At 37.6% G+C, this 27307-nt stretch overlaps 2 protein-coding genes across 2 annotated transcripts in view; one reads left to right on the top strand and one right to left on the bottom strand.

Moving 5' to 3' along the window:
- Window positions 1-2085: 2085 nt before the first annotated feature.
- LOC122045639 (calcium-transporting ATPase 1, endoplasmic reticulum-type-like) lies at window positions 2086-12079 on the bottom strand. The gene is made up of 9 exons (XM_042605953.1): window positions 11804-12079; window positions 10208-11633; window positions 9645-9711; window positions 9405-9526; window positions 8481-8759; window positions 7990-8373; window positions 7016-7125; window positions 3747-3975; window positions 2086-2876 (listed from the first exon to the last, which is right to left on the bottom strand). Exons 2-9 carry the CDS (start codon window positions 11615-11617, stop codon window positions 2298-2300), a joined length of 3180 nt encoding a protein of 1059 aa, XP_042461887.1. The 5' UTR covers window positions 11618-11633; window positions 11804-12079; the 3' UTR covers window positions 2086-2297.
- An 8709-nt stretch (window positions 12080-20788) lies between these two features.
- The window catches only part of LOC122048271 (putative rRNA methyltransferase YlbH), a 32117-nt gene continuing 25598 nt past the window's right edge, over window positions 20789-27307 (top strand). The window contains exons 1-3 of the mRNA XM_042609863.1: window positions 20789-20794; window positions 20881-20985; window positions 21451-21555. Coding sequence (XP_042465797.1) covers window positions 20789-20794; window positions 20881-20985; window positions 21451-21555 — 216 coding nt within the window. The remainder of the gene's footprint in view (window positions 20795-20880; window positions 20986-21450; window positions 21556-27307) is intronic.

Below are 27307 nucleotides of genomic sequence, written 5' to 3'. Positions count from 1 at the left end.
CCTACTCATTGTCATCCCTATCTAGTACTTTTATTTGCCTAGTTTCACTATCAAGACATCCACTAGTCTCACTATTAGGATTTTCATTTATCTAGAATTCACTCTTTTAGGACTTCCACGCCTATGTAAAGTTCACTTCTTTAGGATTTCTAGACTTATCTAGAGTTCACTCATCTAAAACTTCTATACTTGTCTAGTGTTCACCGGTACACGAAACTCCCCCCATGCGGGGTCCCGGGGAAGGATCCATTGTACACAGCCTTATCTTGCTTTTTGCAAGAGACTGTTTCCAAGATTCGAACCCGTGACCTTTTGGTCACGTGGCAACAATTTTACCGTTGCGTCAAGGCTCCCCTTCTCAAATACTTTCATATTTTTAAATATTTGATCACCTTTAATCTACTTGGACTTACTCACATGATGAATTTAACCTTAACTAATTAGGACTTTCTATTAATCAAATATTTTATCAACTTTAACTCATTTAAACTTCTAAATATCCAAATTTTTAATCGATGCCAAGTATTAAGTCTCTCTAATCCATTTGGACTTCTGCAATACATATTTAATCATATTATTCAAATATCAAAATATTGGTCAACCTTTGATCAGGACTAATTGCGCCAATAAAGTTTACTAACATTTTGACTTACTCAGTGATTGTGTTGTGACCTAGTTTGACAAGAGTCGGAAGTAATTGTCAGGTTATAGAGCCCAAACAAGATGTAATTTCTAACACTTAAGATGTTAGAAGTATAAATAAATTAAAATATACGCCAAAACAAGAAAAGTATTTTTAGGTCATAGGTGTAAAATCTCTTAAATGCGTTAAATATATTTTCTAAATAAAGATGTCTTTTTCTGCAATTGGACCTTTTAGTGTCAAAACAAATAGTACCTCAACATTATGGAGTACATAGTGTATTATCGTAAAGTGTGGCATATAATCACTGACAGTATGTCAATTTCTAGTCAATCCAAGACATTGTATCCAATTAGAGGATGTAATTGAATGCAAAGTCATATTCTATTCCTTTCGTCTCATCGCATGTGAAGGGCTACATCTACCTGGGTAAGTCTCCCGGGCATAATGTAGTGATAAAAGCATTCTCTCAAGTATTTATCATTCTCTCGCAACGCGTATGCACGATCATACTAGTATTAATAATTAATAATACATCTATGTGTGTAACACTGTAAGCGCATTTCTATAACTACTTAGATTTTATTGTACAAATGTTTTCGTGGTCAACTATGATCATAACAAATCATTACAAATTTGCTTGAGACATCGTCAGCCTACTTATGTAGCACCACAAACTCAATTTGTATATCCCCGCGAGCGTACTCGAGTGGTAGATTTGCACCCTCTGAGCAATTCCCGCTGGATTCATTCCCAGCAGAATTTCTAATTGTTGGGCCGGTGTTGAGATACATTCAGGGTGAACGTAACCACCTTTTGCACCACAAACTCAATTTGTATAACTACTTCAACGTGAAGCTACAAGTGTTGATGTGGTTAAGGTCAGGAATTACACTTGACAGTATACCATGACAAACCTAACATTCATAATAAATCACCACAAGAGGGCTCGAGACTTCAACTTGTGCACCACCTTAAGCTCAATTTGGACAACTACACTTGCTCACAGTAAGAAACTCAACATTTCATTATGATCATGACAGATCACTACAAAATAGTTCAAGCTACTACTTGTGTAGCATCATAAGCTCATTTTATATTGACTACTTAAACTTGATGCTACAAATGTTGGAGGTGGTCTACTGTGGCAAACTAAACATTTCACTATAATCATAACAAATCATTAGGTGATGCTCCAACACAATTTTGACCTACTTGTGTAGATAATACACTCATCATTTCTATAACTACTTAAACTTGATGGTACAAATATTGACGTGGTAGAATCAAGAAATGCACTTGACTTGTAGACTTATAAAGGCTACAATAGGTGTTGTACCAACAGCTACACAGTTAAACATGGACATCATGCCTGCTTGAACTTTTTAAAGATTCAAAACAAATGAGTGCAACTTGTACATGTAAATTAAAAAAAAAAAAAGTTAAAACTGACGTTGCTGATTATTCCAGCGTAGCAAAAATTGATTTAAATTTTTTTGGAAGTATCTAAGTCTAATACATTTTGCCCTAATCAATAAATGAAGGTTATATTGGTTTGCCCCAATTCTCAAGCTATAGGGGAAAAAGAATTAGCAGGCAATTAGGCACCTTGGGCATGATGTGTAAACGGCTGGTTGCTGCCTCCAGTTAGCATCTACTCGTCCTTGTGCTTTATAGGAGCTCTCTCAGCACCTGAAGAACTTGCCCAGCGACCCACGAACTTGAGGATCTCATCGATAAGAATCACAGGGAAAGCAACCGCCAACACCAAGAGCCACTCATTGAAACTGAGAGGGACGATTCCAAATACTTGTGCAAGGAAAGGAACATATAGTATCAAGAAATGGAGTCCGAATGAGATAGACATAGCAATGAGGAGCCATGGGTTTGACCAGGGAGGCATGGTCAGGAGGCTCCCATCTTCAGACAATGCATTGAGTGAATTGAACATCTCGATGGCAACCAGCACAGAGAGCGAAAGGGTCATTGCCTTCACCTTTCCAGTTTGGAAGTAGTCGCAAGGATTTTCATCGAAGGTGAAGTGCTGATCTCCAGCAGTGAAAGGCGCAACCTTGAAGCCTTCCCATGAGTAGCATTCTCCCCAATTAGAAAGTTGAGAATATGTTACGAGGGTATGGCCATCACCACTCAAGTTTATCCCCATAAACGAACCATGAGTATACCAAATAATGAAGATACCGACAGTGGCGAACCCTACATAAAGCCCAATGACCTATAAAACGAAAAGCTATGTCAGATAATACAAATGCATTGGTTAAAGGCACATATCTTCATGTAACAGGCAATACATGATTAAATGTCGCCAGAAATGCTACCTCAACATTTGATGGAGCAAGATAAGCATAAAAGGATAATTTGTAGTGAAATACTAAATGTATTCAACTAAAGCCTCGAACTCTGAGTCATTTTATTATTATAAACGGGAACCAGTATCTATTGGTCTAGAAATCAAAGAATAGCAAGAACCGCATGGCATTTATCTCCAGAAAATCCATGATTCCACCATTGCACTGATTTCACTATCAAGGTTATATGCATACATCTGAAGGTAAGTAATGCATACTGCCAGACTAAACAAATAAGAAAAGAATAAACATGGTGTTGCCAACTATTGGCAGTAAATGCTAGTCTTTCTAAGACAGTGCACAATCACACAATTTGGAATAAAACTTCCGATATGAAAGTTAAAAAAAAAAAAACAGCTACGAAAATGAGTGAGACCTCCTTATGCATGTACAAAAAATAACTGTGAACAATAATTGAAACAAATGCAAATGTCATGTCTAAACTTCTGAAGAAAAAAACCTAAATGATAGTTCATACTCTTTGTTTTTTCCCCAAATTTAAGATTTTAGAATTTTAATTTTCTAAGAGATAGAACCAACTAATCAAAAACAAAATCTGAAGTACAGTGAATTTTTTTAAACCAAAATTGGAGTTTCTTTTTAAAAAAGTAAAACTGTCAAATGAACCATTAACTTCTGAGAGTTGGAAAAAAAAAAGACATAAGGACAATGCAATTGAGTAACAATAAAGAAAGAAGTGAATTAATAGAATTAACACAGTAGAAAAGAAAGTTGACCATATAGCGGAACAAAATCCATGCAGTAATCAATGAATCATCACTTCTTCGAGGTGGTTTCTTCATGATATCTTTATCAGGTGGGTTGAATCCAAGAGCAGTTGCTGGAGGTCCATCTGTAACAAGATTAACCCACAGAAGTTGAACTGGTATCAGCCCCTCTGGAATGCCTAAAGCTGCCGTTAGAAAGATAGAAGCAACTTCACCAATGTTTGAGGAGATCATGTATCTGCAATTAGAAATGAGAATGGACATAAGCAAAAAGACAAAAAGGAATAATTAAACAGAAATTAGACATCAAACAAAAATAAGGCTTCACTTAAGCTACAATTGTATTTGCTAAGCACTATATCAAACAAAAACTTATATGCTGTTTTGGTACTACCAAAGCCTAACCATACCTTAGTCAAACCAGAGGACAGGTCAGCGTTCAATTACACAATACAGGGGAGAGGGAACAGAAACTTCAACTCTAATTATGGCTAAGAGACACCAATACATGTGTAAGAAAGAGATCAGATAGAAATGCAACTTCTAGCAAAACAATGTTAGAACATGGAGAAGCAATAAAATATTTGATTTCAGTAAATGAACTCCCAAAAGAATAACATGGCTAAACTCTAATCCAAACTAAAGTTTGATCGAAGAATAATTCCAAAACTGTCCTAAATTTTCTTGCAAAATTCACAGGGAAGAAAGATATCTGAAAATTCTCATTTCATTCAATGTAGAATTTAAAGAAAGGAGAATATTTATTACATTCGTGTAATAAGATAATTACAAGAGTATTCATAGACTCAACCTAAACCCTGCACCTAAAATACTAAAATTATATCTACTTGACTACTAACCCTATCAACCAAATACACTTAACATTCGCCTCTCAAAATTGGAGGATATGTATCATCTATGTTCATATTTTTACATCATCTAAAAAAGATCACACAAATATAGCGATGACTCTCCGAGGTCGTGATTACCAAATGAAAACATAATTAGCAAAAGAAAGAAATGAGTTAATAAAGCATTCAATCCATGATCCCTTGGACCACACTTTAGCACACATGCAATATGTGTTTGGCATCAAATAAACACATTGACAAAAGAAGATAAAGAGAGAAATAATAAAACCACAATGAAAAAACATTAAAAAAAAAAAAAGGCAGCCCATGCACGAAGCTCCCGCCATGCAAGGTCCGGGGAAGAATCCATTGTACCCAACCTTACCTGCTTTTTGCAAGAAGATGTTTCTAGGATTCGAACCCGTGACCTTTTGGTCACATGGAAACAATTTTACCGTTGCCCCAAGGCTCCTGAGATGTTTTTTTTTTTACAATGAAAAAACATCTCAGGAACAAATCCCTTGAGTGGACTTTTCCTTGAAGCAGCATATACAGCAACATGCAATAAACTACAAAAAAAAAATGCTCGAGCATTCTAAAGGAAAGATAGATTGCAAAGTTCGATCCTTTGCTAGACTAGAAAAATAAGAACAAGATATTTTCTTTGTTTGACTCTTCTATAGTTTTTAGGCAGTGCATATAAAGCGTACAAATAGAATAAAACAGGATATACTAAAAAAGCAGAGAAGCAAAAGGAGAAACATGCACAAAAGCAAGGAGATGTACATTAGCAGATCAGGATAATGGGGAGAAGATGCTGAGAGGAGGCGAGAACTCTATTGAAAAAATAAGTAGGAAGAAAACAAAAAAGAAGGGAAACAGTGAAAACAAAAAGAGGAATAGGAAGAAGGTGGATGAGTATCTGCCAAAGAAATCAAGAAGGTGAGGCTGTTGTTTGGGAGTAAAGAGGAGAAGATTTTGCAGATATGAAGAAAAAAAAAAGGAAGAAAAGAACAGGTGGAAGCATAGCTCTCCATAAAGAAGAGTATGGCTGACAAAGAAGAAAACAAAGATGCAATCACCTAATGCTGGAAGAACAGATTGAAATTATTTTATGTGCGCTAGATCTGGACAAAGTTCCGGGGGAACAATTAGTAACAGGAAGTCAGTATCGGTTTCCTTAGAATTGAAGATAAGGATATTAAGGATAAGATTTGGACGATGAGGTCACTGATGCAAAGAGGTCTTAGATTCAAATTTAGATCACAATGGAGAGGAAAGAGCCCAAGAGGAAATGTTTGGGAATCACGGTTTTCGAGGATGATCAGCAACATGTCAAGCAGGAGCTGCTCGCTGACAGATGTCGCTGCTCGCTGACAGATGTTGCTGCATAAAACAACCAATGCAATCAATCATGCACCGTTTTAGAAGCTTTGTGTTAGAGAATAGGAGAAACACTGCTCCTATTTAAAGCCTCAGCCTCACTCCCCCTTATCTGTGCAAGGTTCCAGTTTTGGTGCTCGAGGTGGCAACAAGAGCTGGAGATGTTGGTTCAGCTGGGAAGCAGAGATGGACCATGATGGCACACAATGCATGGAGAGGAAGGCTCGCCACTTCTTCAAAGTCTCAATGTTTGCCCATTCATAGGCAAATGACACACAGTGGAATCTTGTTGGAGGGAACGCACAGTAGAAAGAGTTGTGGCCGTACTTCTGGTTACAGGTTGGGACTAGATACTGTAAGTTCGAAAGAGCAAAAGGAGCAGACTGTCAAGTACTTGATGGTTGCATAGATACACGTGAAGAAGATAACTCACTTCATGTGAGTCACAACTAAGAGCAGTGACAAGACAAAGAGACTAGGAAGGAGAACTGCAGATGGATGAGTGGCGGTCAAGGGAGCAGCCTTCCCCCAAGGGGAGTACTATCTTCGAAACTGTAGCCCCAAATGTGTTGGCTCCAATACCATGTAGAATTTGGTGAAAGAAAATTATTGTATCACATTCATGTTAAGAGATAATTTAATTACATAGCTAAAGCACTAACCAAAAACAACTAAACCGACTACATCAATACTCCATTAACCTAATACTCGCAATTTGCATTTCTTGAAGAGTTAATATTAAAGGCTTCTACCTTGAATTTCTCTTCTACATGGCTTCAAATTATCATTGGTAATCACTGTAACAAAACTTATCATACATAGACGAAGCATTTCAACAAAGTAAAAAAGTACATCGAAATTTTGCCATAATATATCCAACCAAAGAGTGAATATGGATTACATAAAAACAGATGAGCAAAGATTATGCTACTTGAATAGCCAGTACTCTAGATAGTTAGATTGAGATAAGAAATAATAAGTTCCCATCTTTAGAAAGAAAAATATTTTGAAAGACAAAAATATTAAAAAAAAAAAAAACAAGACCTTATAAAGGCTTTCATATTGTTGTAAATTGATCTTCCTTCACCAACTGCTGCTACTATTGTACTGAAATTATCATCTGCTAACACCATATCTGAAGCTTCCTTAGCAACCTGGGAAAATGAACTTCCTGGTAAAGATACTAACAGATAACTGAACTAATAAGGAATAAAAGTATGTTCCATTCACTTACTGATCCTTTTGATACCAACACGCACGTTTGAAGGCTTTAGATGAAAACACGCATACATTTAAAAATAATAATAACAAACAAATAAATAAATAAAACATCATAGCAGTCAAACTGACAACCATAAATGCAGTATATGAAATGTCTGATCACATTCGTGTACTTTCTCACAAACTTAAGAAATTGCAAGCCTTTAGATGATAAACAACATAAGTAACAGAGAAACAAAAAAAAGGCTGAGTCAAAAAATTCCAGCATCAGCCACAAATTAAAGATATCATAAGTACAGTTTACAAAATGTCTCATCGCATTAAAGTACTTTCTAGAATAACCTTAAGGAATTGTAAGTCTTTAGATGAACAGCATAAGTAACAGAAACAAATGACAAAAAAGTGAGCCAAAAGAAATGCATCATGAGCCACAGATTAAGCAGAAACCATGAAATAGCAATCACACTTGAAAACTTCTATCACAAAATTAAGATGCATGTATTATAAACTTTTTCACAGATCCAACTAAAGCACAGAAACAAGGTTATATGACTTTCTTTTTCCTATTTTTGATTTGTCGTCAATTTGTCATAGTTCTAGATATATCATCATAGTATGCTCAGAGAAAAATTGTGCCACACTGAGAGAGAAAAGCAATGTTTTACTAGGTCATGAACTTTTAACAAGGACAATTGCATTCAATGGAGGTATTCTGTTACTTCTTATTATTTAGCATTTGGGCTCAAAAATAAACCAATTGGAAAGACAGCAATCGTGAGAAGATGAGAATTGCCTACCTCTGTCCCAGCAATGCCCATAGCAATGCCAATATCTGCCATTTTCAATGCAGGAGCATCATTAACACCATCCCCTGTCATAGCAACTACTTCGTTGTCTCCTTTTAACAATCTCACAATCTCTTGTTTGTGCTTTGGTTCAGCTCTAGAAAATAATAGACCACCATTTTGCCTCAAAATGGTCTTCTTGTCACTGGATGGCTTTGACATAAAATCTTTGCCAGTGAAACTCTTTAAATGTATGGTTTCCTCAGGTTTGAAGACACCTATATCACGACAAATTGCTTCTGCTGTTTCTTTGTTATCACCAGTAATGACCATGACTCGAATACCAGCTGCTCTACAATCTTCAATTGCTTTAAAAACCTCTTTTCTTGGTGGATCCTGAAATGTTTCAGAAGAAAATAAACAATAGTTACAAGTTAGAAATGCTAATAGAGTCAAACTAGCACATACAACAAAGGTGAATCAAACAAAGTCAGATGACATACTCTAAGCCCAACTACTCCAGCAAATATGAGATCAGTCTCGATGGACGAGTAATTTTCCGGATTGAGTAGAAGTTTATGAGCTGGGTGATCTTCACCATCATATGTTGCAAATTCTGCTAGATCTACCTTGTAGGCAAATCCCAAACAGCGCAAAGCCTTTGTAGACATATCATGGAGGGCTTCCAAAATATGTTTTTTTGAGTTTTCATTTAGCAAACCTACAGAACCATCAGGCAGCTGGACATAGGCACTCCGTTCCAACAAATTTTCAACTGCTCCCTGTAGCAAAGCAATTTTGATTCATCATAAATATACATTGTATATTGGCAGATACCATGAAATAATAGATCATGATGACTGAAATAACCAATACTTTATGTATCAATGAAATCAAAAACTTATTAAATACAACATTTTGTTGAACAAGTGTGAAATTTAGACCCACTGATAAAAGGATGAAGTATCAAAATTGCAGATCAACAAGAGAGTGGTAGAAAAGTAAAGAATTCAAAAATAAATACTTGCCAAAATAATTATTAATAGATATATACGAGAGTAAATGTTTCTGAATTTGCAAATTGTTACTCTTTTCTATAGACAATTATTGGTAAGTTATAACGTACAAGGGTCATCATCACTACTACTCACCACTAAATTAACATGCAATTTTCCCACCACTAGGTTAAAATGCAATTGGAAAATAAAACCATGAAATTACAACAATAAAATGCCATTTATAAAAGTAATTTCCTCAGAATAGGTTTCCCTATCATCACCAAATGAAACAGTTGACTGTTTATCAATTAAAATCTCAAAAACACCTCCAACAATTCACCTTTCACTTGGAAAAGAAAGCACTCAGGAAAGGATAATTGATAAACATTATAGAGAGATAAAATGATAAGACAAAAAGGTGTTATCTACCTTTACAAGTAAAGAGTTGGTTCCTGATCTTGATTTCACAATAATTCCCATTGATTTTCGAGTGCGGTCAAACTCAAGAGTAGCAATCCTCTGAGTCATTGTGTTCCACCATTTGCAGCATCCTTCAAGTAACAACTTATGTAAATATCATGTGTTTGGTACCAAGAAGGCAAGCACACAGACACAGTGTTTTAATGAAATCAACTAAAAAGAATATCAAACTTAAGCCTTGAAACATACCTAATGTTTCGTTTGAGCCCAACAAAGTATCATGTCCTCCAGGAAGCCCCATCTTCTCAACCAAAATCTGAGAAAATAAATATGAAGTTTATTGGCAAAGAAAAAAATTATGAAAGTTAGGAGACTGAAATATGAAATACATGGCCTAGTAGACATAGATGGGTTAACCATCAGTGAATTGTTTGGGAAAAAACAAATTGCACAAGTTACTCTAGCAAGTTATACATCCCATATATGCAAAGGAAATCATTTGGGCATTGGATGCTGCTATGTATTCTGAAAAAACTTCTGGATTGTGAATATTCTCAATATCTCTTTGATTTAATAAAATAAGTACAAAACGATCCAGTGTATCTTTCCTAACTAGAGAACAAACAATTGGATAAAATATTTCCCAATCAAAGACTGAACAATATGTATCATTTCAAGAATGCTTCTCTGTTAAATGTTTAATTGATGACTTAGTTTAATTTTAGGAAAGATAGATGCTTTAGTATTAATCTAAACCACGTAAAGGTTACAATGAAAAGGCAAAAGAGAAAAAGGAATACAACACTTCTCACCTTTAAGGCTGCCTCTGTCGGCATACCAGTGGTAACAAATCGATTATGTTCTGCCTCAGTGATGCTTGCATCATTGCAAACAGCTGCAATTTTAGCAATTGTTTGAAGATTTACATCCATATTGTTGGCCGGCCAGTCATGGATATTACCATCTTTGGGGTTGTATGTGGTACCATCAACTTCGAATACTCTAAGTTTATCTCTCCCATTCCCCATTGCTACAAGCTTTACAACAGACATTTGGTTTGTCGTTAGTGTACCAGTTTTATCAGAGCATATCACAGTTGTGCAACCCAATGTCTCAACACTTGGTAGCTTCCGAACCAATGCATTTTTTTGAGCCATCTTCCTTGTCCCTAATGCCAAGCAAGTAGTGATAACTGCTGGCAGACCTTCAGGGATTGCGGCAACAGCCAATGCCACAGCAATCTCAAAGTAATAAGTACATTTCTCAAAAGAAAATTTGAAATTTCGTGGCCAGCCATCAACAAGTTCCCATGTAAGAAAATACTTAACATTGATAAGCCAAACAACAGCACAAATTGCACCAATGATGGCTGTGAGGACCTCCCCAAACTTGTTCAGTTTCTTCTTCAACGGTGTATCATCTTCATTTTGTGAAGCTTCATGGATTTGCGAATGTATCTTACCAATTTCAGTGTTCATCCCAATCTGCGTAACCAAGCAGATACAGCTGCCATTCACAACTGTGGTACCTGCAAAGACAATGCATTCCTTCCCTTGAATATCTATGTCTTCAGGCTCAACTTGGTGGTTGGTTTTGTTCACAGCATCATTCTCTCCAGTAAGAGAAGCTTGTTCCACCCTTACAGTCGAGCTAATAAGATGGAGAATCCTCATATCAGCAGGAACCTTATCCCCGACCTTGAGCACCACAATATCACCTGGCACAAGCTCCTTAGCTGGGATATTAGGAATCAACTCACCATCCCTTCTAACCATAGCATGCTCTGATTGGATTTCTTTCAGGGCCTCGAGTGCCTTCTCAGCATTGTTCTCTTGCCAAACGCCAACAATTGCATTGACAACCAGAATAAGAAAAATCACAAGGGGCTCCACAAAGGCAGTGATCCCCATCTCACCACCTTCGTTTCCATCGTACCAAGCAAGCACAAAAGAGACAACAGCAGCAACGAGGAGGATCCGGACCAGCGTGTCATTGAACTGCTCGAGAACCAGTTGCCATATAGAAGGTCCTGAATGCTTCTCGAGCTCGTTAAACCCATAAAATTTTTGCCGCCTTAGGACTTCATCGGATCGGATCCCGTGCTCTGATGAAACCTTGAATTCGGCCTCGCACTCCTGGACGCTCCGTGCCCAAGCCGGAAAACTAGAGGTTGGCTGCTCCAATCCGGCCTTCTTACCTTCATGCTGCCCTCCTTTCCCCATCTGAAACCGCTCAAACCTGATAAAAATCAAATCTTTCTCCCTTAAACCAACAATATAAAATGTTCGACCGAGCCAATTCAACATGCATCCTCTAGAAAACAACAACAAAAAGAGACCTAAAACACCCGAATCCAAACCCTTTAGAAAACCTCCAGCATCAGACGACAACAGACAAGAAAAACCAACCTTCCACCGAGCGCCCGCGCGACCAATCAAACAAGCCCACCACAGATCCGCACGCAGCCAGGAGCAAGCAAGGAGGACTTCGTAATCCGATCCAGAAAAAAAGGGATCTTCCTTCTTTGCTAGTGAAAGAGATCGGAAACCGACGCCTATAAGCAAGCGATCAACCCTATCTCTCTCGGCAAAGGAATCGCTCCGCAAACGAGGGCGAGGCGACGGCGCACAGCACCGTCTTACAAATCACTCCGGTTCTTACATGCAACCGGTCTCATTACTGCATTTCATGACCCCATCGACGTCTACCCGTAGCTATACCAGCAGTTGTCTACCGGGCCTAACAGGTACCCGATAGAATGACGCAAGTGTCACCTGGGACTGGAAGAAGGCTCATGGCGGGGCCCAGAGAGAGACCATTGACGAGTCAGGGTAGGCGATTGAGTACATCAAATATTTAAAAAAGTCTGACGAAGCTTCGCGGACGCTTCGCTCATGACTTAGCCGATCGATTAGACGAAGCCGATGCGAAGGTACGGTTGTGATTGAGGCTTCGTGGCGTCACGGAGTTGACTATAGATATTTTTTAAAAAATAGTTTTTTAATGAAAAAAATTTAGCCGCCTATGCTGACGCTGGTTTTTTATAGGCCATATGAAAATGATATATTTCTCTTTTAAATCATCTTATTCGTCAAATATGTGGTATTAAAAAATTAGAAAGCTACTGTCCTCGATGCTTTTCAAATACGGCTTCTTTTCAAATAGCTAAACCTATAGAAGAAAATTAGTGAAATTATTTAAGGGCAAGAAAAAAAAATATATATATATATAGAGAAAAAAAATATATTGCTCGATACTTGTTGTGTGATCGTGAGTGATATCTGATGTGGACGATTTGATTATGTCAAAACTCAATTTTTTAAATCTCTCTCATTTGTATATAATAATTTTTTTTTTCTTAAATTAAAATAAAATTCTATCTTCTTTCTCTTATTATTACATATAACAATCACTGTGATAATGATGCATCAACGTGCCTCTAAGATTGTATTACATTAATATGATGGAACCCATGACCAAGAAAATTAAGCATCTTTTAATATGTAATGATTACCTTGAATTTTTATCTATTTCATGTGCTCAATCCTATGGTGGAAGATCAATCTCACCTTTTAACAACAGAGATCCAACAATCCATCTTGAATGAGTCAGACTATATTAGGTTAGCTATGAATGCTCCTATATACACTTGTAGCTTCTCTTATCACTACTTCATTTTTTTTTCGAGTTTTCTTCTGCGCCTAGTAAGTGATTTTAGTCTTCCTTTATAGCCCCTCCTTTCATTGATCCCTTGATAGTACTTTTCATGGTCGTGAATCTTCCTCCACTCTCCGATATAGATCTACCATTTAGAGTTTTACTAAGGCATCTTTGGATCAACTGAGGATGGCTTATGGAGTGTCAACTAATTATGTGCTAAGACTTCCGAATGGCAATGACCGACTAAATCATCCTCCTCCAGGCTTTGTAACATTCTTCCTAAGTCATATGCTGGTCTACGTTTTCCTATGCCTATTTTCTTCATAGAAGTGTTGCAATATTTTCATATCCCGTTATTACAACTTAGCCCTAATTCCTTTCATATTTTAATTGGGATCTTGATTTTCTTTCTTTTATATTGTATTCCACTATCTCCTAGCTTTTTCTATTTTTTTCTTTTACCCGGAGAAAATGGAGGACGAAGTCTTTTTCTTTTCTTCCCATTCTGGGATTAATCTTTGCTTCATTTTGTAAGAATTCTTATCTTCACAAGTTTTGATATCTAAATAAAAGTATGTTATTTTTTACAGTTGACATGATGATGAGGCCATCTGTAAACAAAGTGATAAAGCTTATAGCGACAGAACTATTGGTGCGATTTACACTAACGATCTAACTCGGATTTTGATGAATGACAAGTAAGTTAAGTTATGTCTTATTGTGATCTAACCATTTGATCAAGTGTGCAGGAAATCCAACTAGGTCGACATGCCGACCAGATAGCTGGTACGAAATTCAGCTAGGTCGATGGGCCGACTGGATAGCTGGTACGAAGTCTAGCTAGGTCGACGGGTCGATCAGATAGCTGGCACAAAATCTAGCTAGGTCGATAGGCCGACCGGATAGCTGGCACGAAATCTAACTAGGTCAACGGGCCGACCGGATAGCTGGTACGAAGTCTAGATAAATCGACGGGCCGACCGGATAGTTGGCACAAAGTCCAAACAAGTCGACGGACTGACCGGATGTCTGGAGAACTGGTAAGTTAAGGTAAGTCATTGGAGGAGAGTGACCAAGTGAGGACGTGTCCCGGTTAAAGGGACAATAGACGTCAGTCCAGTTTAGGTTCATTTGGGATTCCTAAGCTTAGACCTTGACTAGTTCTTGTCCTGTGAGGACAGGAACTAATTACTACTTTTTATTATTATTAAATTATCCTAATACTAGTTTTGCAAGGTATTTAGACTAACATTGTTTTACAAGGCAAATAGATGAAAATTACCTTCGGATGAATAGTATCCGGTGGCGCCTTCAAGCAGTGAAGGTGCCTTCGTACTGTTCATAGAATGCGCCATCTATGGAAGGCGCCTTCCGTAGGATAAATTTTAGCCAAAGTCATGGATAAGCACCGGGCTGATCGGGATCGATCTTGCCTCATTGGAGGCGCCTTCCATACCTTTTATAAGGCTGTCTCAAGAAGGCATTCAACGACAACAACTATTTGAGCTACTACGCATCCTTTTGAGGTTCCGACTGCTCCAGGCTCCTGCTACGACTTTGCTGCAAAGCTGTTGTGCCCCGACATGTGCTCCGAGGAGTTTTAATCGCGGTTGGTAGACCGACATCGACACGAGCACTTTAACATCGATCTCTAAGTGTCGGTAACATTTATTTTGTGTATTTAATTACTGTAAAAGGACAAGCAAGGTGTTGCACTTGTTCTAAATTTCTTTGTATTTGATTCCCTCTTCTGGAGGTACCAGAAGAGGTTTTTAGTGGATTACCCGTCGATAGGTCCGCAGGACCTAGGTCTTGGAGTAGGAGTCATCGAAGGCTCCGAACCAAGTCAAACAGCCTGTGTTTTTTTGTATGTTTTTCTTGTAATTTCTGCTGCGCATACTCGTGATTTCAAAACTACAAAAAAATAATAATTTTGAAAACCACGTGATTCCCCCCCCCCCCCCCCCCCCCCCGACAGTCTCTTACGTCCGTATTAATCCAACAAGTGATATCAGAGCGGGTTTTGCTCTGATTTGGTGCAACCACCAATTAAGCTGGGGGAATTATGTTTTTTTGTTCTCTATCTGAATTGGTAAAACTTTACCCATTCAGATAACTATTTTTCGCTCGGTTTTAATTTGAGATTGACGTAACACCACTCAAATTTTTCTACATTTTTTTCATCTCAAACACTATTAATCCAAGACCAAGTCTTGGTACCTTTTAGTTTTTCTTTCTACAATTGTGAAATGGCACAACTTGAAGGATACAACACTGTTCATCCTCCCCTATTCAACGGTGACGACTTCCCCTACTAGAAGAAACGGATAGAAGTGTATCTGAAGACCGACTTCAATCAGTGGTTCAGCATCACCAGAGCCTACAAAACTCTCATCGACAACGCCGGAATTCCAATGGACCTAGAACATTGGGATCCAGAAATGAAGAAAAAGACTCAGATTGACTTCAAAGCTCTCAACATAATTCAGTGCGAGCTAACAAAAGAAGGGCTAAATCGTGTCGGCCTGCACGAAAGCTTAAGGAACTTTGGGACAAGCTCATTAAACTGCACGAGAGAGCCAACAACGCTAAGGTAACAAAGAGAGATTTATTTTAAATAAACTATTTAATGTCAAAATACAGGAAGGTGAGATTGCCAGTCAGCTGCACGCGAGGATAAAGGACATACTCAACAGACTCAACACAATCGGCCACTAATTAGAGAACCAAGATCTGATAAGCTATGCCTTAAATGTATTTCCTCGAAATGTACTATGGGCATCCATCGTGGATGCCTATAAGATTTCAAGGAATTTGTCAAAGTTAAAACTAGATGAATTATTCTGTGAACTAGAACTGCATGAATATACTAATGTCAAATCCGAGAAAGCTCTTGCTCTTATTGCAGGTTCATCAAAAGACAAGTCCAAATCTAAGCCGGAACCTAAAGTCGAGTTTGACCCAGACTCAGATGATAAAGAACACCTGGTGAACTTGGTAAGAAAAATGTTCACTAAGAGAAAGCAAAACTTCACCAACAAGGATTTGTAGAAGATCAACTTTACCTCCAACTCTAACAACAAGAATGTGACCTGCTTCGGATGCAATAAAAAGGGGCACTATAAGACCGACTTCCCAAATCTGAAAAAGAAGAAGACCCTTAAGGTGACGTGGGATGAATCGTCCGGAGATGAATCAAACGGCAGAGAACCAAAGTACTCCAACTATCTTGCACTGATGGCGCACGATCTAGAATCGAAGAGTGAATCGGAAGACAGGTCCGAACCTGAATTGAGCCATGAGTCCGCACTCATTTCTTGTAACGCCCGCCCTCCACCTGCTGGGTGGCGGGGTTACTTACGGGAAACATACATGCATATAAATCTATTTCTAAGCAACGGAAGTATGTATTTGTATATTTTTAATTTCTTTTCTTTTAACCACAATAATTAATTATCTACACATTTATAGTCATGTGAGCATAATTTTCAACTTAAGAAGTCATGATATCAATTTCTAACATAAGCATGCATAAGTGCTAAGTAATCATGCAAAACATTAACATAAGTAAACATAGTTCATGTTAACATAAAATAACATAAGCAGGTCTCTTTTTGTTTTTCTTAGCCGAGCCACCACCACACACATCTCTTGCCCCTCCTGCTGCTCCTTTAGTTTATCCATCCTTTACCTTTATTTGTGGTACAAGGAAAGTAAACTATAAGTACACAGGCTTAGTAAGATCCTTTCCTACTCACAAAAACCATATATCATAGCATAATCACATAAGCATGTAGCATGGAGACATAATCATCTAAACATCATATCATGTAAAAAAGCATCATAACATATCATATCATATCATATCATAAAATAAAGAGTATCAGGTCATACCATATCATATCATAAAAGAGCATCATGTCATATCGTATCATAAAGGTATATGCAGATGTCTTTTGAAAACATGCGTCATGTCATGTGCAAGATGTCTTTTAAAAACATATCATATAATACTTAAATATAATCTCGACATGAGGGGGGCCCGGCTATGTACCACATAACATAAATGCGCACAATCCCTAGGACGGGGTAGCTAGTCCCGAACCTACTAGGGAACTAGGCCCGTACTACGACCGTCGACCAAGGGGCGTACTAAGGAGCCCATTCCTTTTTACTAGGCTCGTTTCATAGACCATCGACCTAGGGGCGCTTAGGAGCTCATCCCTGGTACAAGCCATACAAAGTAAAATAGCATATCATGGTTCATGTCATAACATAGCATATCATATCTTTGTCATATCATGAAGAGTGCTCTTAGTCCCAACTAATAGGGAAGCAATTCTTAGGCCTTTACTTGCCATATCATAAAGCATGCATACTTGAGCATGTAGCACATCATAAGAGTCATCATCATGCATGGTTCATAAGCATACATAAATGAGCATATTACTTGTCATATCATAAAGCATGCATACTTGAGCTTATAACACATCATAAGGGTCACTATCATGCATGGTTCATAAGCATACATAAATGAGCATATTACTTGTCATATCATAAAGCATGCATACTTGAGCATATAACACATCATAAGAGTCATTATCATACATGGTTCATAAGCATACATAAATGAGCATATAATCTATCATAGGGAACATAATCACGCATGGAAAACATTAACTAGCATCTCCTAATTCATATCATAGCATGTGAGACACATAGTAAAATCATAATTGGGTCTCTAACCCTAATTCCATGGAGGGCCGAAACATACAAGATATTGTCCTAGGTTACAAGCAACATAAAAGCATATGAACCCTAAACTAACTTCATAACACTTATCATAAAGGACCTAATGAGCATATTTAGTTTAGGTTATAAGCTTCCTAGGTCTTTTACCCTTGTTATGGCCGAAACTTGCCTAGCATGAATCTAGGTTACAAGTAACATAAAAGCATACGAACCCTAAAATAATTCCATATCATATACCACAAAGAACATCATGAGCATGTTTAGTTTAGGTTCTAAGCTTCCTAGGTCTTTTAACTTGGTTATGACCGAAACTTGAGGAGCATGAAACTAAATTCTAAACAACATACAAGCACAAGAATATCAAGCTAACTTCATATCATATCATAAGGAAAATCATGAGCATGTTAGATTTGATTTTAAGCTTTCTTAGACCCTAAAACTCATCATGGTCGAAACCCTTAAACCCTAGAGAGACATGTATCTAGATTACAAGCAACATTCAAGCATGAGAACCCTAAGTTAGCTTCATATCATGTCATAAGGAAAGTCATGAGAATGTTAGACTAAGTTTTTAAACTCTCCTAGGTCTTTAATCCCATCATGGCCGAAACCCTAAGGTGGAATACATCTAAGTTCCAAGTAACATACAAGCATGAAACACTAAGAACTCTTCATACCATTTCATAAGGAAAGTCATGAGCATGATAGCTTAAATTTTAAACACTTCTAGGCCTTCATTTCTATCATGGCCGAAACCCTAATTCCCTAAGGTGGCATGCATTTAGGTTCCAATCAACATACAAGTGTGAAAACACTAAGTACTCTTCATACCATATCATACAGCAAGTCATTAGCATACTAGACTAAATTTTTAAACTCTCCTAGGCATTAATTTCATCCTTTAAAGAACTAATTTCATACCCACTCCATTTCTTGTTTTATCATACCATAACTTAAAATCCGAGTTTTCTATTATCTTTGCATTCTTGTCTATCCATTTTGTCTCTTGTACACACAAAATACTAATTCTTCTCCTAATCATCGCATATACTACCTCCATTGATTTACTAGTGAGAGTTCCTATATTCCATATTATAAATCTTAGATTATTAGTTTTCTTATAATATTTGTTCTTCTTCAACATATGCTACGTTAAAGTTGAATCCTGTAACGTGAACTCTTGCATAATTACACTACACTCGGGTTTTGGAGATGTAACGGTCCTTGCCGAGATGTTATAGTCTGACCCTTGTAAGACATTCTTTCCGGGGAACAACCTAGCATTAACACAATAGTTTAATGAATTCATTCATTGAATATTTGCCTTAATTTTAATACTATTTGACAACCTAATGCAACCCTCCTCTTTTATCCAGACTTGGGACTGACCATGACTAATTTGTCATTGGCGGAGTTGATATAAAACTAGGAAGAAGATAAGTTGATATGAAGGTTTCTTTAGTTGTATGTTTCCTCTATTCCTTTACTTGGATAAGCTGAGGGAAAGAAAAGACGGGAGAAATCTTTCCCAGTTTCCTTCTATATTACTTCTGTCCAATTTGGGGGAAAACTTATTTTGGTGTGGAATGAAATTCAAATTGAGCTTAAAAAATTTATTTTTTTTCAAATATATTTTGATATATGATTTTCTTTTTCTTATTTTTACAAATGAAGTTTAAATTTTTCCCCCTCCTTTCCTCTCATCAAAGGATTTCAAATCAGAAGGCTTCGGGGGAAGATCATCTCCAATGTTTGCCAAACTGGTATCATGGCTGTTGGAAGCTAGAAAGAACGATAAGGAAAGGCGGCAGCAGGAGGGATGAAAGACATTCTCCCCTTCTTCACTCGTTTGGTGAAATAGTCATAGGCTTATAAAGGCCATGGGGGAGTAGAGCTTCTCAATGACACTAGTTACAAGAGGTGCATGTCGACATATCTATCGCTGGTTTATATTAGCATGATTAGTCTATTAGGCACCTAGTCCCACTTGTTGACCTTTGATTGGTTAATATGTTTCATATCTATTCCACCCTCTAGAGGGGAGCAATCTCCTATCTAAGTGTCACTTGGTGGCATGCAGGTACAAGGGGCGTGTAGCTTATTCCTGGGCCAAGTGCTGACCTGTATTTTATGTTTAGCTAAAAACTCAATATAGTTCTTTACTAGTTAATGTTTGTTTGAGTTTGGTTTCTAAATTATCTTATCTAAATCCAAATCCTGATTTTTTTGGGCAAATCTAATTGATTAGGGAGTTGAATTATATTGAATGCAAGATTATGGCTAATCCCGATCCCAACCCCACATTCTATCTTCAAACTTTCACAAAACTAATGCCTAATAATGACAAGGGTGGTATTATTGTATCAGAACTAGTAAATTCGTTTTCCTTTCACTATGGAAAGAAAGACCCCCCTTGAAAGCATCCTTTGTAAACATGCTTTAGTTAAGTATACACCATAGAATTTAGAAAAAAGGTAAAGATTGCACATTCATCAGGGTAAATAACTAAATGATTATACATAATCAAATAATATTCTTGTAGGGCTAGTGATTTTATGGACATTTTGTGCTCCTGATTAGTCTATAGAGAGGATCAAGAAATGGGAGGAAGGCTGGCAGTCTTCCAAGGGTAATATTACTTTTGTAGAATCCTAACTCTAAAAAAGGTGCTGTGATTGATACCATGTACATTTGTTGGAAGGATTTTTTTATTGTTTATATTATTGAGATAACAATTATATGTATATATAGACTCATAGTAAACCTCTAAACCTATAAGTATTACTATGGAACTAAACGTACTACACTAATAAGCTTATTATTTTAATTCCTTTAACCACTGCAACTTGTGAACAATACTGACAGCTCGAATTTTAAATTTTGTCCTACTTCTGGGCTTGTCTACTGAATTCATCACCACAGACCACTCATAATCTGGTGGTCTCTGTGCTGATCAATGCTAGAACTGAAAAATATTAGCCATGCTGGCATTATGTTCCGAAATTTTAATGGATCTGGCACTTTACTTTCAAATTTGGCTTCTCTAGATACTGAAAAATAATTTTTGGCCTAGGTGTTAGGAGGAAAAGCTTGTAGGAAGAAGTTGCTTTCACCAAAAGGCATGGATGTACGTCCAATGATGGAAGTTGTAAAGGGGGCAGCCTTTGGCATTTTACAGGTAATGAGATTGATGCACTTCGTAGATACTCTCTTTAGTATGCAGTTCTCCATTAGTACTTTTTCATATAAGAGTTCCAGTGCAACACATATATACCTGTTAAAAGTGTAATGGTAATTGTGAGATGTAGAAGCTTAAGCTTTTCAATCAAGTTGTTTTCTAAAGAAATGATTGGAATAGTTAGAACAGGTTACAAATTCTTGGTCTTCTATGTTATTTACATGTTTAAATGATATGCATATGGGCTATTTTCATGACCATTCAATCATTGGCTTCCTATATCTTCTCTTTTGTTCCATCAGTCAATTTGAATTCAAATCCAAATTGCATATGTTGGGGGATGCCAAAATATAACATAATATTTGGATTGGTTCTATTGATTTAAGCTGTTACTCTAGTGGTTGCTCCCTCAAATTAGCCTTGTTCAACAATGAAATTGATTTCATAGTTTCTTTATGTTCTTAGGTGGCCGGTGGTTGCCCTGCATCACTAAGGCCAGGACACTGGTTAGACTTATATAGTGGAACTGGAGCTGTTGGTATTGAAGCTATCAGTCGTGGATGTTCAGAGGTATACATTTAAATAAGCAATATACATCTCAATATTACCTGCTCAAAGGTCCTTTCTCACCAATTGGCAGTTCCTTTAAAGAATAAGCTTAGGGCAAGACTGAATTAAACAATCTCTTTCAAACTTCAATTCACTTTTAAGCAAAAAAATCAAAAAAGTTTAACAGATTACTTTTAATATACACTATTCATCAATAATACATATAAAGGTAGAAAGGGTTATCTAGATCTCTTAGAGGAGGAATCTAATTTGCCCTCTAACATGATATTAAAATCATCCTTTTCTACATCAATCACATCTCTCGGTCATTGCATGGACACCTTTTCTGTGTGCATCAACCACCCTCGTCATGTATGTCTCTTGCTACGCATGTCCATTGCTCTTGCTGTGCACATCCAGTTCTCTTGTGGTGCTCATCCATTGCACTCGATGTGTGTGCCTATTGTGCTTGTCTGCATGCACCATGCTCGCTGAGTATGTCCATCACGTTTGTCGCATGCATCCACATGCTTGCTGTGTGCTTCCATTGTGCTCGGCGAGTGCATCCTCTACCCAAGCATTATCTCCTCTATGTGCCCTTTAGCTGTTGAATTTTGTTTTAAATTCAAAGCATTTTTTTTGTAGTGTTTTTAGTCCCACATTGCTAAGTGGAGAAGCTTAGAAGGGCTTATATAGGAAGCCCTTCCATCCTTGCTTAGCAATGATAAGGGGACCTACACGCATGCGCGGGCCAAGCCCAAATCGAGTAGATTTGGGGGGTTCGAGCCGGAAATCCATAAATTGGGCGTCACGTACGCGATTAACGCGCGCAGGGGGGGGTGAAAATCCCCAGCCCTATCTTCTCAGAGTGAATAAAAGGGGACTTGCAGCACCTCTATTCTTGACTCAAGCCTCGAGCTTTCTCCTCCTTCTCCCTTCTCTGTGCAATTCATTCTGCACGGTTTTCTGCTTTCTTCTCGTAGAGTTTTTCGCTGCTTTCTTGTTCTGAGGCTTGGTCTTCCGGCAATCTGAGGTTGGGTCCGAGTGTAGCGTCCATTTTGGAGTGCACATACGGACGAGACGAGCGGTTGTCGGATCTTGGGGGAATTTTGCCGGAGAGCCTTTGCACCGTGAGGCGGCAATAAATTCTCTAAGGACAGTCGGCGTGCCGACGCTTCAACCGGATAACTATATTCTAAACCCTACTCCTTTATTTATCTGTCTATTGCATGCTATTTTTTGTGCGAATATAATACTGCTTATGTTGCTTTACTTTATAACATTCTTAGAGAATTTATTGCCTGCATCAATAGACATGATGAATAATAGGGTAATAGGATCTGATGAGGCTAGTGCTAGACCCGAGAAATTTTACGGGCAAAACTTCAGACGTTAGCAACAACGGATGAAATTTTAGCTTACTATGCTAGGGCTATTCTCCGTTATAGAAACAGACCCTCCTTGACTTAATGAAGAGGAACCTGCCCGTAGTGCTGCCTTAGAGAGGTTTAAGCAAAGGGATTATCTCTGCCATGGGAGAATCTTGTCTGCCCTCTCAGATACACTATTTGATGTATACTGCTCAACCTCTTCAGCTAAAGAGCTGTGGAAATCTTTGAATAAAAAATATAACTCCGAAGATTCTGGTTTAGAAAAGTATACTGTGGCAAAATTCCTGAACTTCAAAATGGTTGAAGGCAAATTTGTGGTTGAGCAGACACATGAATTCCAAGTTCAAATTCATGGCCTTGCTGAAGGAGATATGCCATTACCTAAAAAATTTCAGGTCTTGTCTATCATCGAAAAATTGCCTCCGAGTTGGGAAGATTTTGGCATGACTCTTAAACATCGGAGAGGTAAAATCTCTCTAGAAGATTTGATGATTGCCTTAAATATCGAAGAAGAACATCGGAAGCAACATAAAAATGATGATACAAGAATGCCTATGGATTTTATTCCAAAGGCGAATGTAGCAGTCTCATCTGACAAGAAGAAATTCAAAAATCAGAAAATGAAGAACAAGATGAAACCCAACCCAAAGGTTCAAAAGAAAACTGGAACCAAACCTAAGCCTTGCTGGGCATGTGGACAGGTTGGACATTATGCCAAATTCTGCCCTAAGCGAAAGGACAAGGAGAAAAACCAAAGCAATACGTCCAACACCAAGGTACAAGTAAATGTCGTGACTTCCTTACTTATCAGGTAATTGAAGGCACTTCCGTGACCATGGGGAACCATTCTGCAGCCAGGGTGTTTGGGATAGGACAAGTTGACCTGAGGTTCACCTCTGGAAAAGTCCTGTCACTGCATGAGGTGCACCATGTTTCAGCGGTCCGTCGGAATTTGATTAGCGGATCAAAGTTAGTCCGTGCTGGTTGTGAGTTGAACTTTAAATATAATAAAGTTGTAATATTACATTTAGGAACCTTTATTGGAAAAGGTTACCTTAATGAAGGTTTATTCAAACTCAATGTAGAAAATGCTACCTTAAATAAATCTACTAATATTGGTTGTTCATATAACATTGAGTCTTATGATATATGGCATGATAGATTAGGACATGTCAATTTTAATACCGTGAAAAGGATGATGAACCTTGACATGATTCCTAAATATGCTATAAATGATAGGAAAAAATGTGAAGTTTGTGTGCAATATAAACAAACCCGAAAACCCTTCAAATCAGTTGATAGAAATTCTGATATTTTAGAATTAATCCATATTGATTGTTGTGAGTTTAACGGTGTAATAACGAGAGATCATAAAAGGTATTTCATCACCTTCATTGATGATCACTCTCGTTATTATTATGTTTATTTGCTAAAAACCAAGGATGAAGCTTTAGATAAATTTATGGTTTTTTAAATCTGAAACTGAGAATCAAACCGATAAAACTATTAAGAGGTTAAGGTCTGATAGGGGTGGAGAATTTACCTCGAACCCGTTTCAAAAATTTTGTCAAGATACAGGTATAATCCATGAGGTAACTGCTCCATATAGTCCTCAATCCAACGGTATAGCAAAACGAAATAATCGAACCCTTGAAGATATGATTAATTCCATGTTAGGCAGTTCTGGGTTACCCAATTTTATGTGGTGAGAGGCTCTATACACTGCATGCCATGTGCTAAATAGAGTCCCAATGAAGTCAAGGGATAAAACACCATATGAGCTTTGGAAAGGCCGAAGGACAAGTTTGAAATATCTTAAAGTGTGTGGGTGCCTTGCAAAGGTGCTAGTACCTAAACACAGAAGGAAAAAAACTTGGTCCAAAGACCGTATATGGTATCTTCTTGGGTTATGCTCAAAATAGTATTGCATATAGGTTCCTGATTATTAAATTAGAAATTCCTGGAATAGATGCAAATACTATTGTAGAACTTCGCGATGCTACATTTTTTAAGGATATATTTCCTATGAAGACGAGAACACCTCAATCTAGTATTCCTACTAGAAATGAGCATTCTTCCGTAGAGGTCCCACTATCCGTAGTGGGTACACCTTCCTCAAGTCACTCTAAACTAGATGAATCTAGTGAGTATACATAACCAAGAAGGAGCAAGAGGCAACGTGTGTCTACGGATTTAGGCCAGGACTTTATCACCTATAATATAGAAGGTGATCCTGTGACATATAGAGATGTTATGGCTTCTCCTGAAGCTAAACACTGGAAAGAGGCTATTAAAAGTGAAATGGACTCTATTATCTCTAATGTCACTTGGGAGTTGGTAGATTTACCTCCTGGGTGTACCACTATAGGATGTAAATGGGTGTTTAAGAGAAAACTAAAACCTGATAGGTCAGTAGATAAATTCAAAGCCCGCCTAGTTGCTAAGGGATTCAAACAAAAAGAAGGGATTGACTATTTTGACACTTATTCTCCTGTTACCAGAATTACTACAATCCGAGTGTTAATCGCATTAGCATCCATATATCATCTTGAGGTCCATCAAATGGATGTCAAAACGACATTCCTGAATGGAGATCTAGAAGAAGAGATATATATGGATCAGCCTGAGGGATATGTAGTCTCTAGAAATGAGAATAAAGTCTGTAGGTTAGTCAAATCTCTTTATGGTTTGAAGCAAGCCCCAAAGCAATGGTATGAAAAATTTGATAGAGCTATGCTATCGTTTGGCTTTGAAGTAAATGACTCTGATAAATGTGTGTATGCTAAAGTTAAAGGTGATAATTGTATTATCCTATGTTTATATGTAGATGATATTCTACTATTTGGAACTAACCTTTCTATTATTAATGAGACTAAGGCCCTCTTAAGTGGTAAGTTTAATATGAAGGATATGGGCTGTGCTGATATGATTTTAGGGCTGAAGTTGACTCGTTCAACTGATGGAATAACAATTTCTCAGTCACTCTATGTTGAGAGAGTATTAGAGAAATATGGTTATAGCCAAGTTAAATCTGTTGTCACACCATATGACCCTTCAAAAACTCTCCACAAGAATAATAGTGGTGTGGCAGTGTCTCAATTAAGATACTCATAAATAATAGGTAGTCTAATGTATTTAGCTAATTGTTCTAGACCTGATATTTCTTTTGCTATAACGAAATTGAGCAGGTTTACCAGCTGTCCGGACAGAATGCATTGGGATGCATTAGACAGAGTACTCAGATACCTAAAAGGTACTATTATCCTTGGGCTTGTGGTATGGGAGATTCCCTGCAGTCCTGGAGGGATATAGTGATGCTAGTTGGATAGCAGACACTGCTGAGTGTAAAGGCGTTACTGGTTATGTCTTTACACTTGGAGGCGGTGCAGTTGCTTGGAGGTCTGTTAAACAAACGATTATATCTCGTTCTACATCTGAGGCAGAATTGTGTAGATAACTGAAGCTGATTGGCTTAAGGGTCTTCTTTCAGAAATTCCCTTGATGGTAAAGCCAATACCTTCTATTTTAGTACACTGTGATAATCAAACAACAATAGCTCAGATTAGAAGCTCCAAGTATAACCAGAAACAGAAGAGACATGTACGAATAATATTGAAGTCTATTCGTGAGCTAGTCTTGGAGTGGTGTCATTGGACTTCGTAAGTTCAAAAGATAATATTGCTGATCCACTCACAAAAGGACTTGATTCTGAGAAAATCAAGAGATCCAGTAAGGGAATGGGACTGAGGCCTATCCTGGTTTCATCTATAACGACAACCCAACCTATCTGATTGGAGATCCCAAGAAGTAGGTTCAATGTGGTATAAACAAGTTATAAGGGTGAACCGTCTGCATGCACCATGCTCGCTGAGTATGTCCATCACGTTTGTCGCATGCATCCACATGCTTGCTGTGTGCTTCCATTGTGCTCGGCGAGTGCATCCTCTACCCAAGCATTATCTCCTCTATGTGCCCTTTAGCATGGGCACCCTCGCTGCCTCCCTTATGTGATGACTGAGTCTTATGTCCTCTAAGTCACACGAGCATCCTCCTTTCCTTATGTGAGTCATTCCACGAATCTCAAATTGGTACTGAATCTCAAGCTGATGTTTCTTGACTCTTCACATGTATTATTTTGTGGATCTCAAGCTGGATTCCTCCTTTCTTTGCTTGCATCACTTTGTTAAGATCTTAAGTTGCATCAGTCCAACTTTCTTCACATGCGTTATTTTACAAACATCTCAAGCTTTTTTGATCTTCTCTTTGTGAGTTATTTTGCGGACATAAAAGTTAAATATATTTATAACAAAATTGTCTCTACACTACATTTGAATTAGTTTGAGGGTAAGTGTGATGAAATTTTGTGTAATTATGTAAATCTT

Source organism: Zingiber officinale, chromosome 2B, assembly GCF_018446385.1.
Source record: "Zingiber officinale cultivar Zhangliang chromosome 2B, Zo_v1.1, whole genome shotgun sequence".
Classification (NCBI taxonomy): domain Eukaryota; kingdom Viridiplantae; phylum Streptophyta; class Magnoliopsida; order Zingiberales; family Zingiberaceae; genus Zingiber; species Zingiber officinale.
Note: the sequence above shows the minus strand (reverse complement) of the source record. Positions and strands in the feature narration are given on the sequence as shown.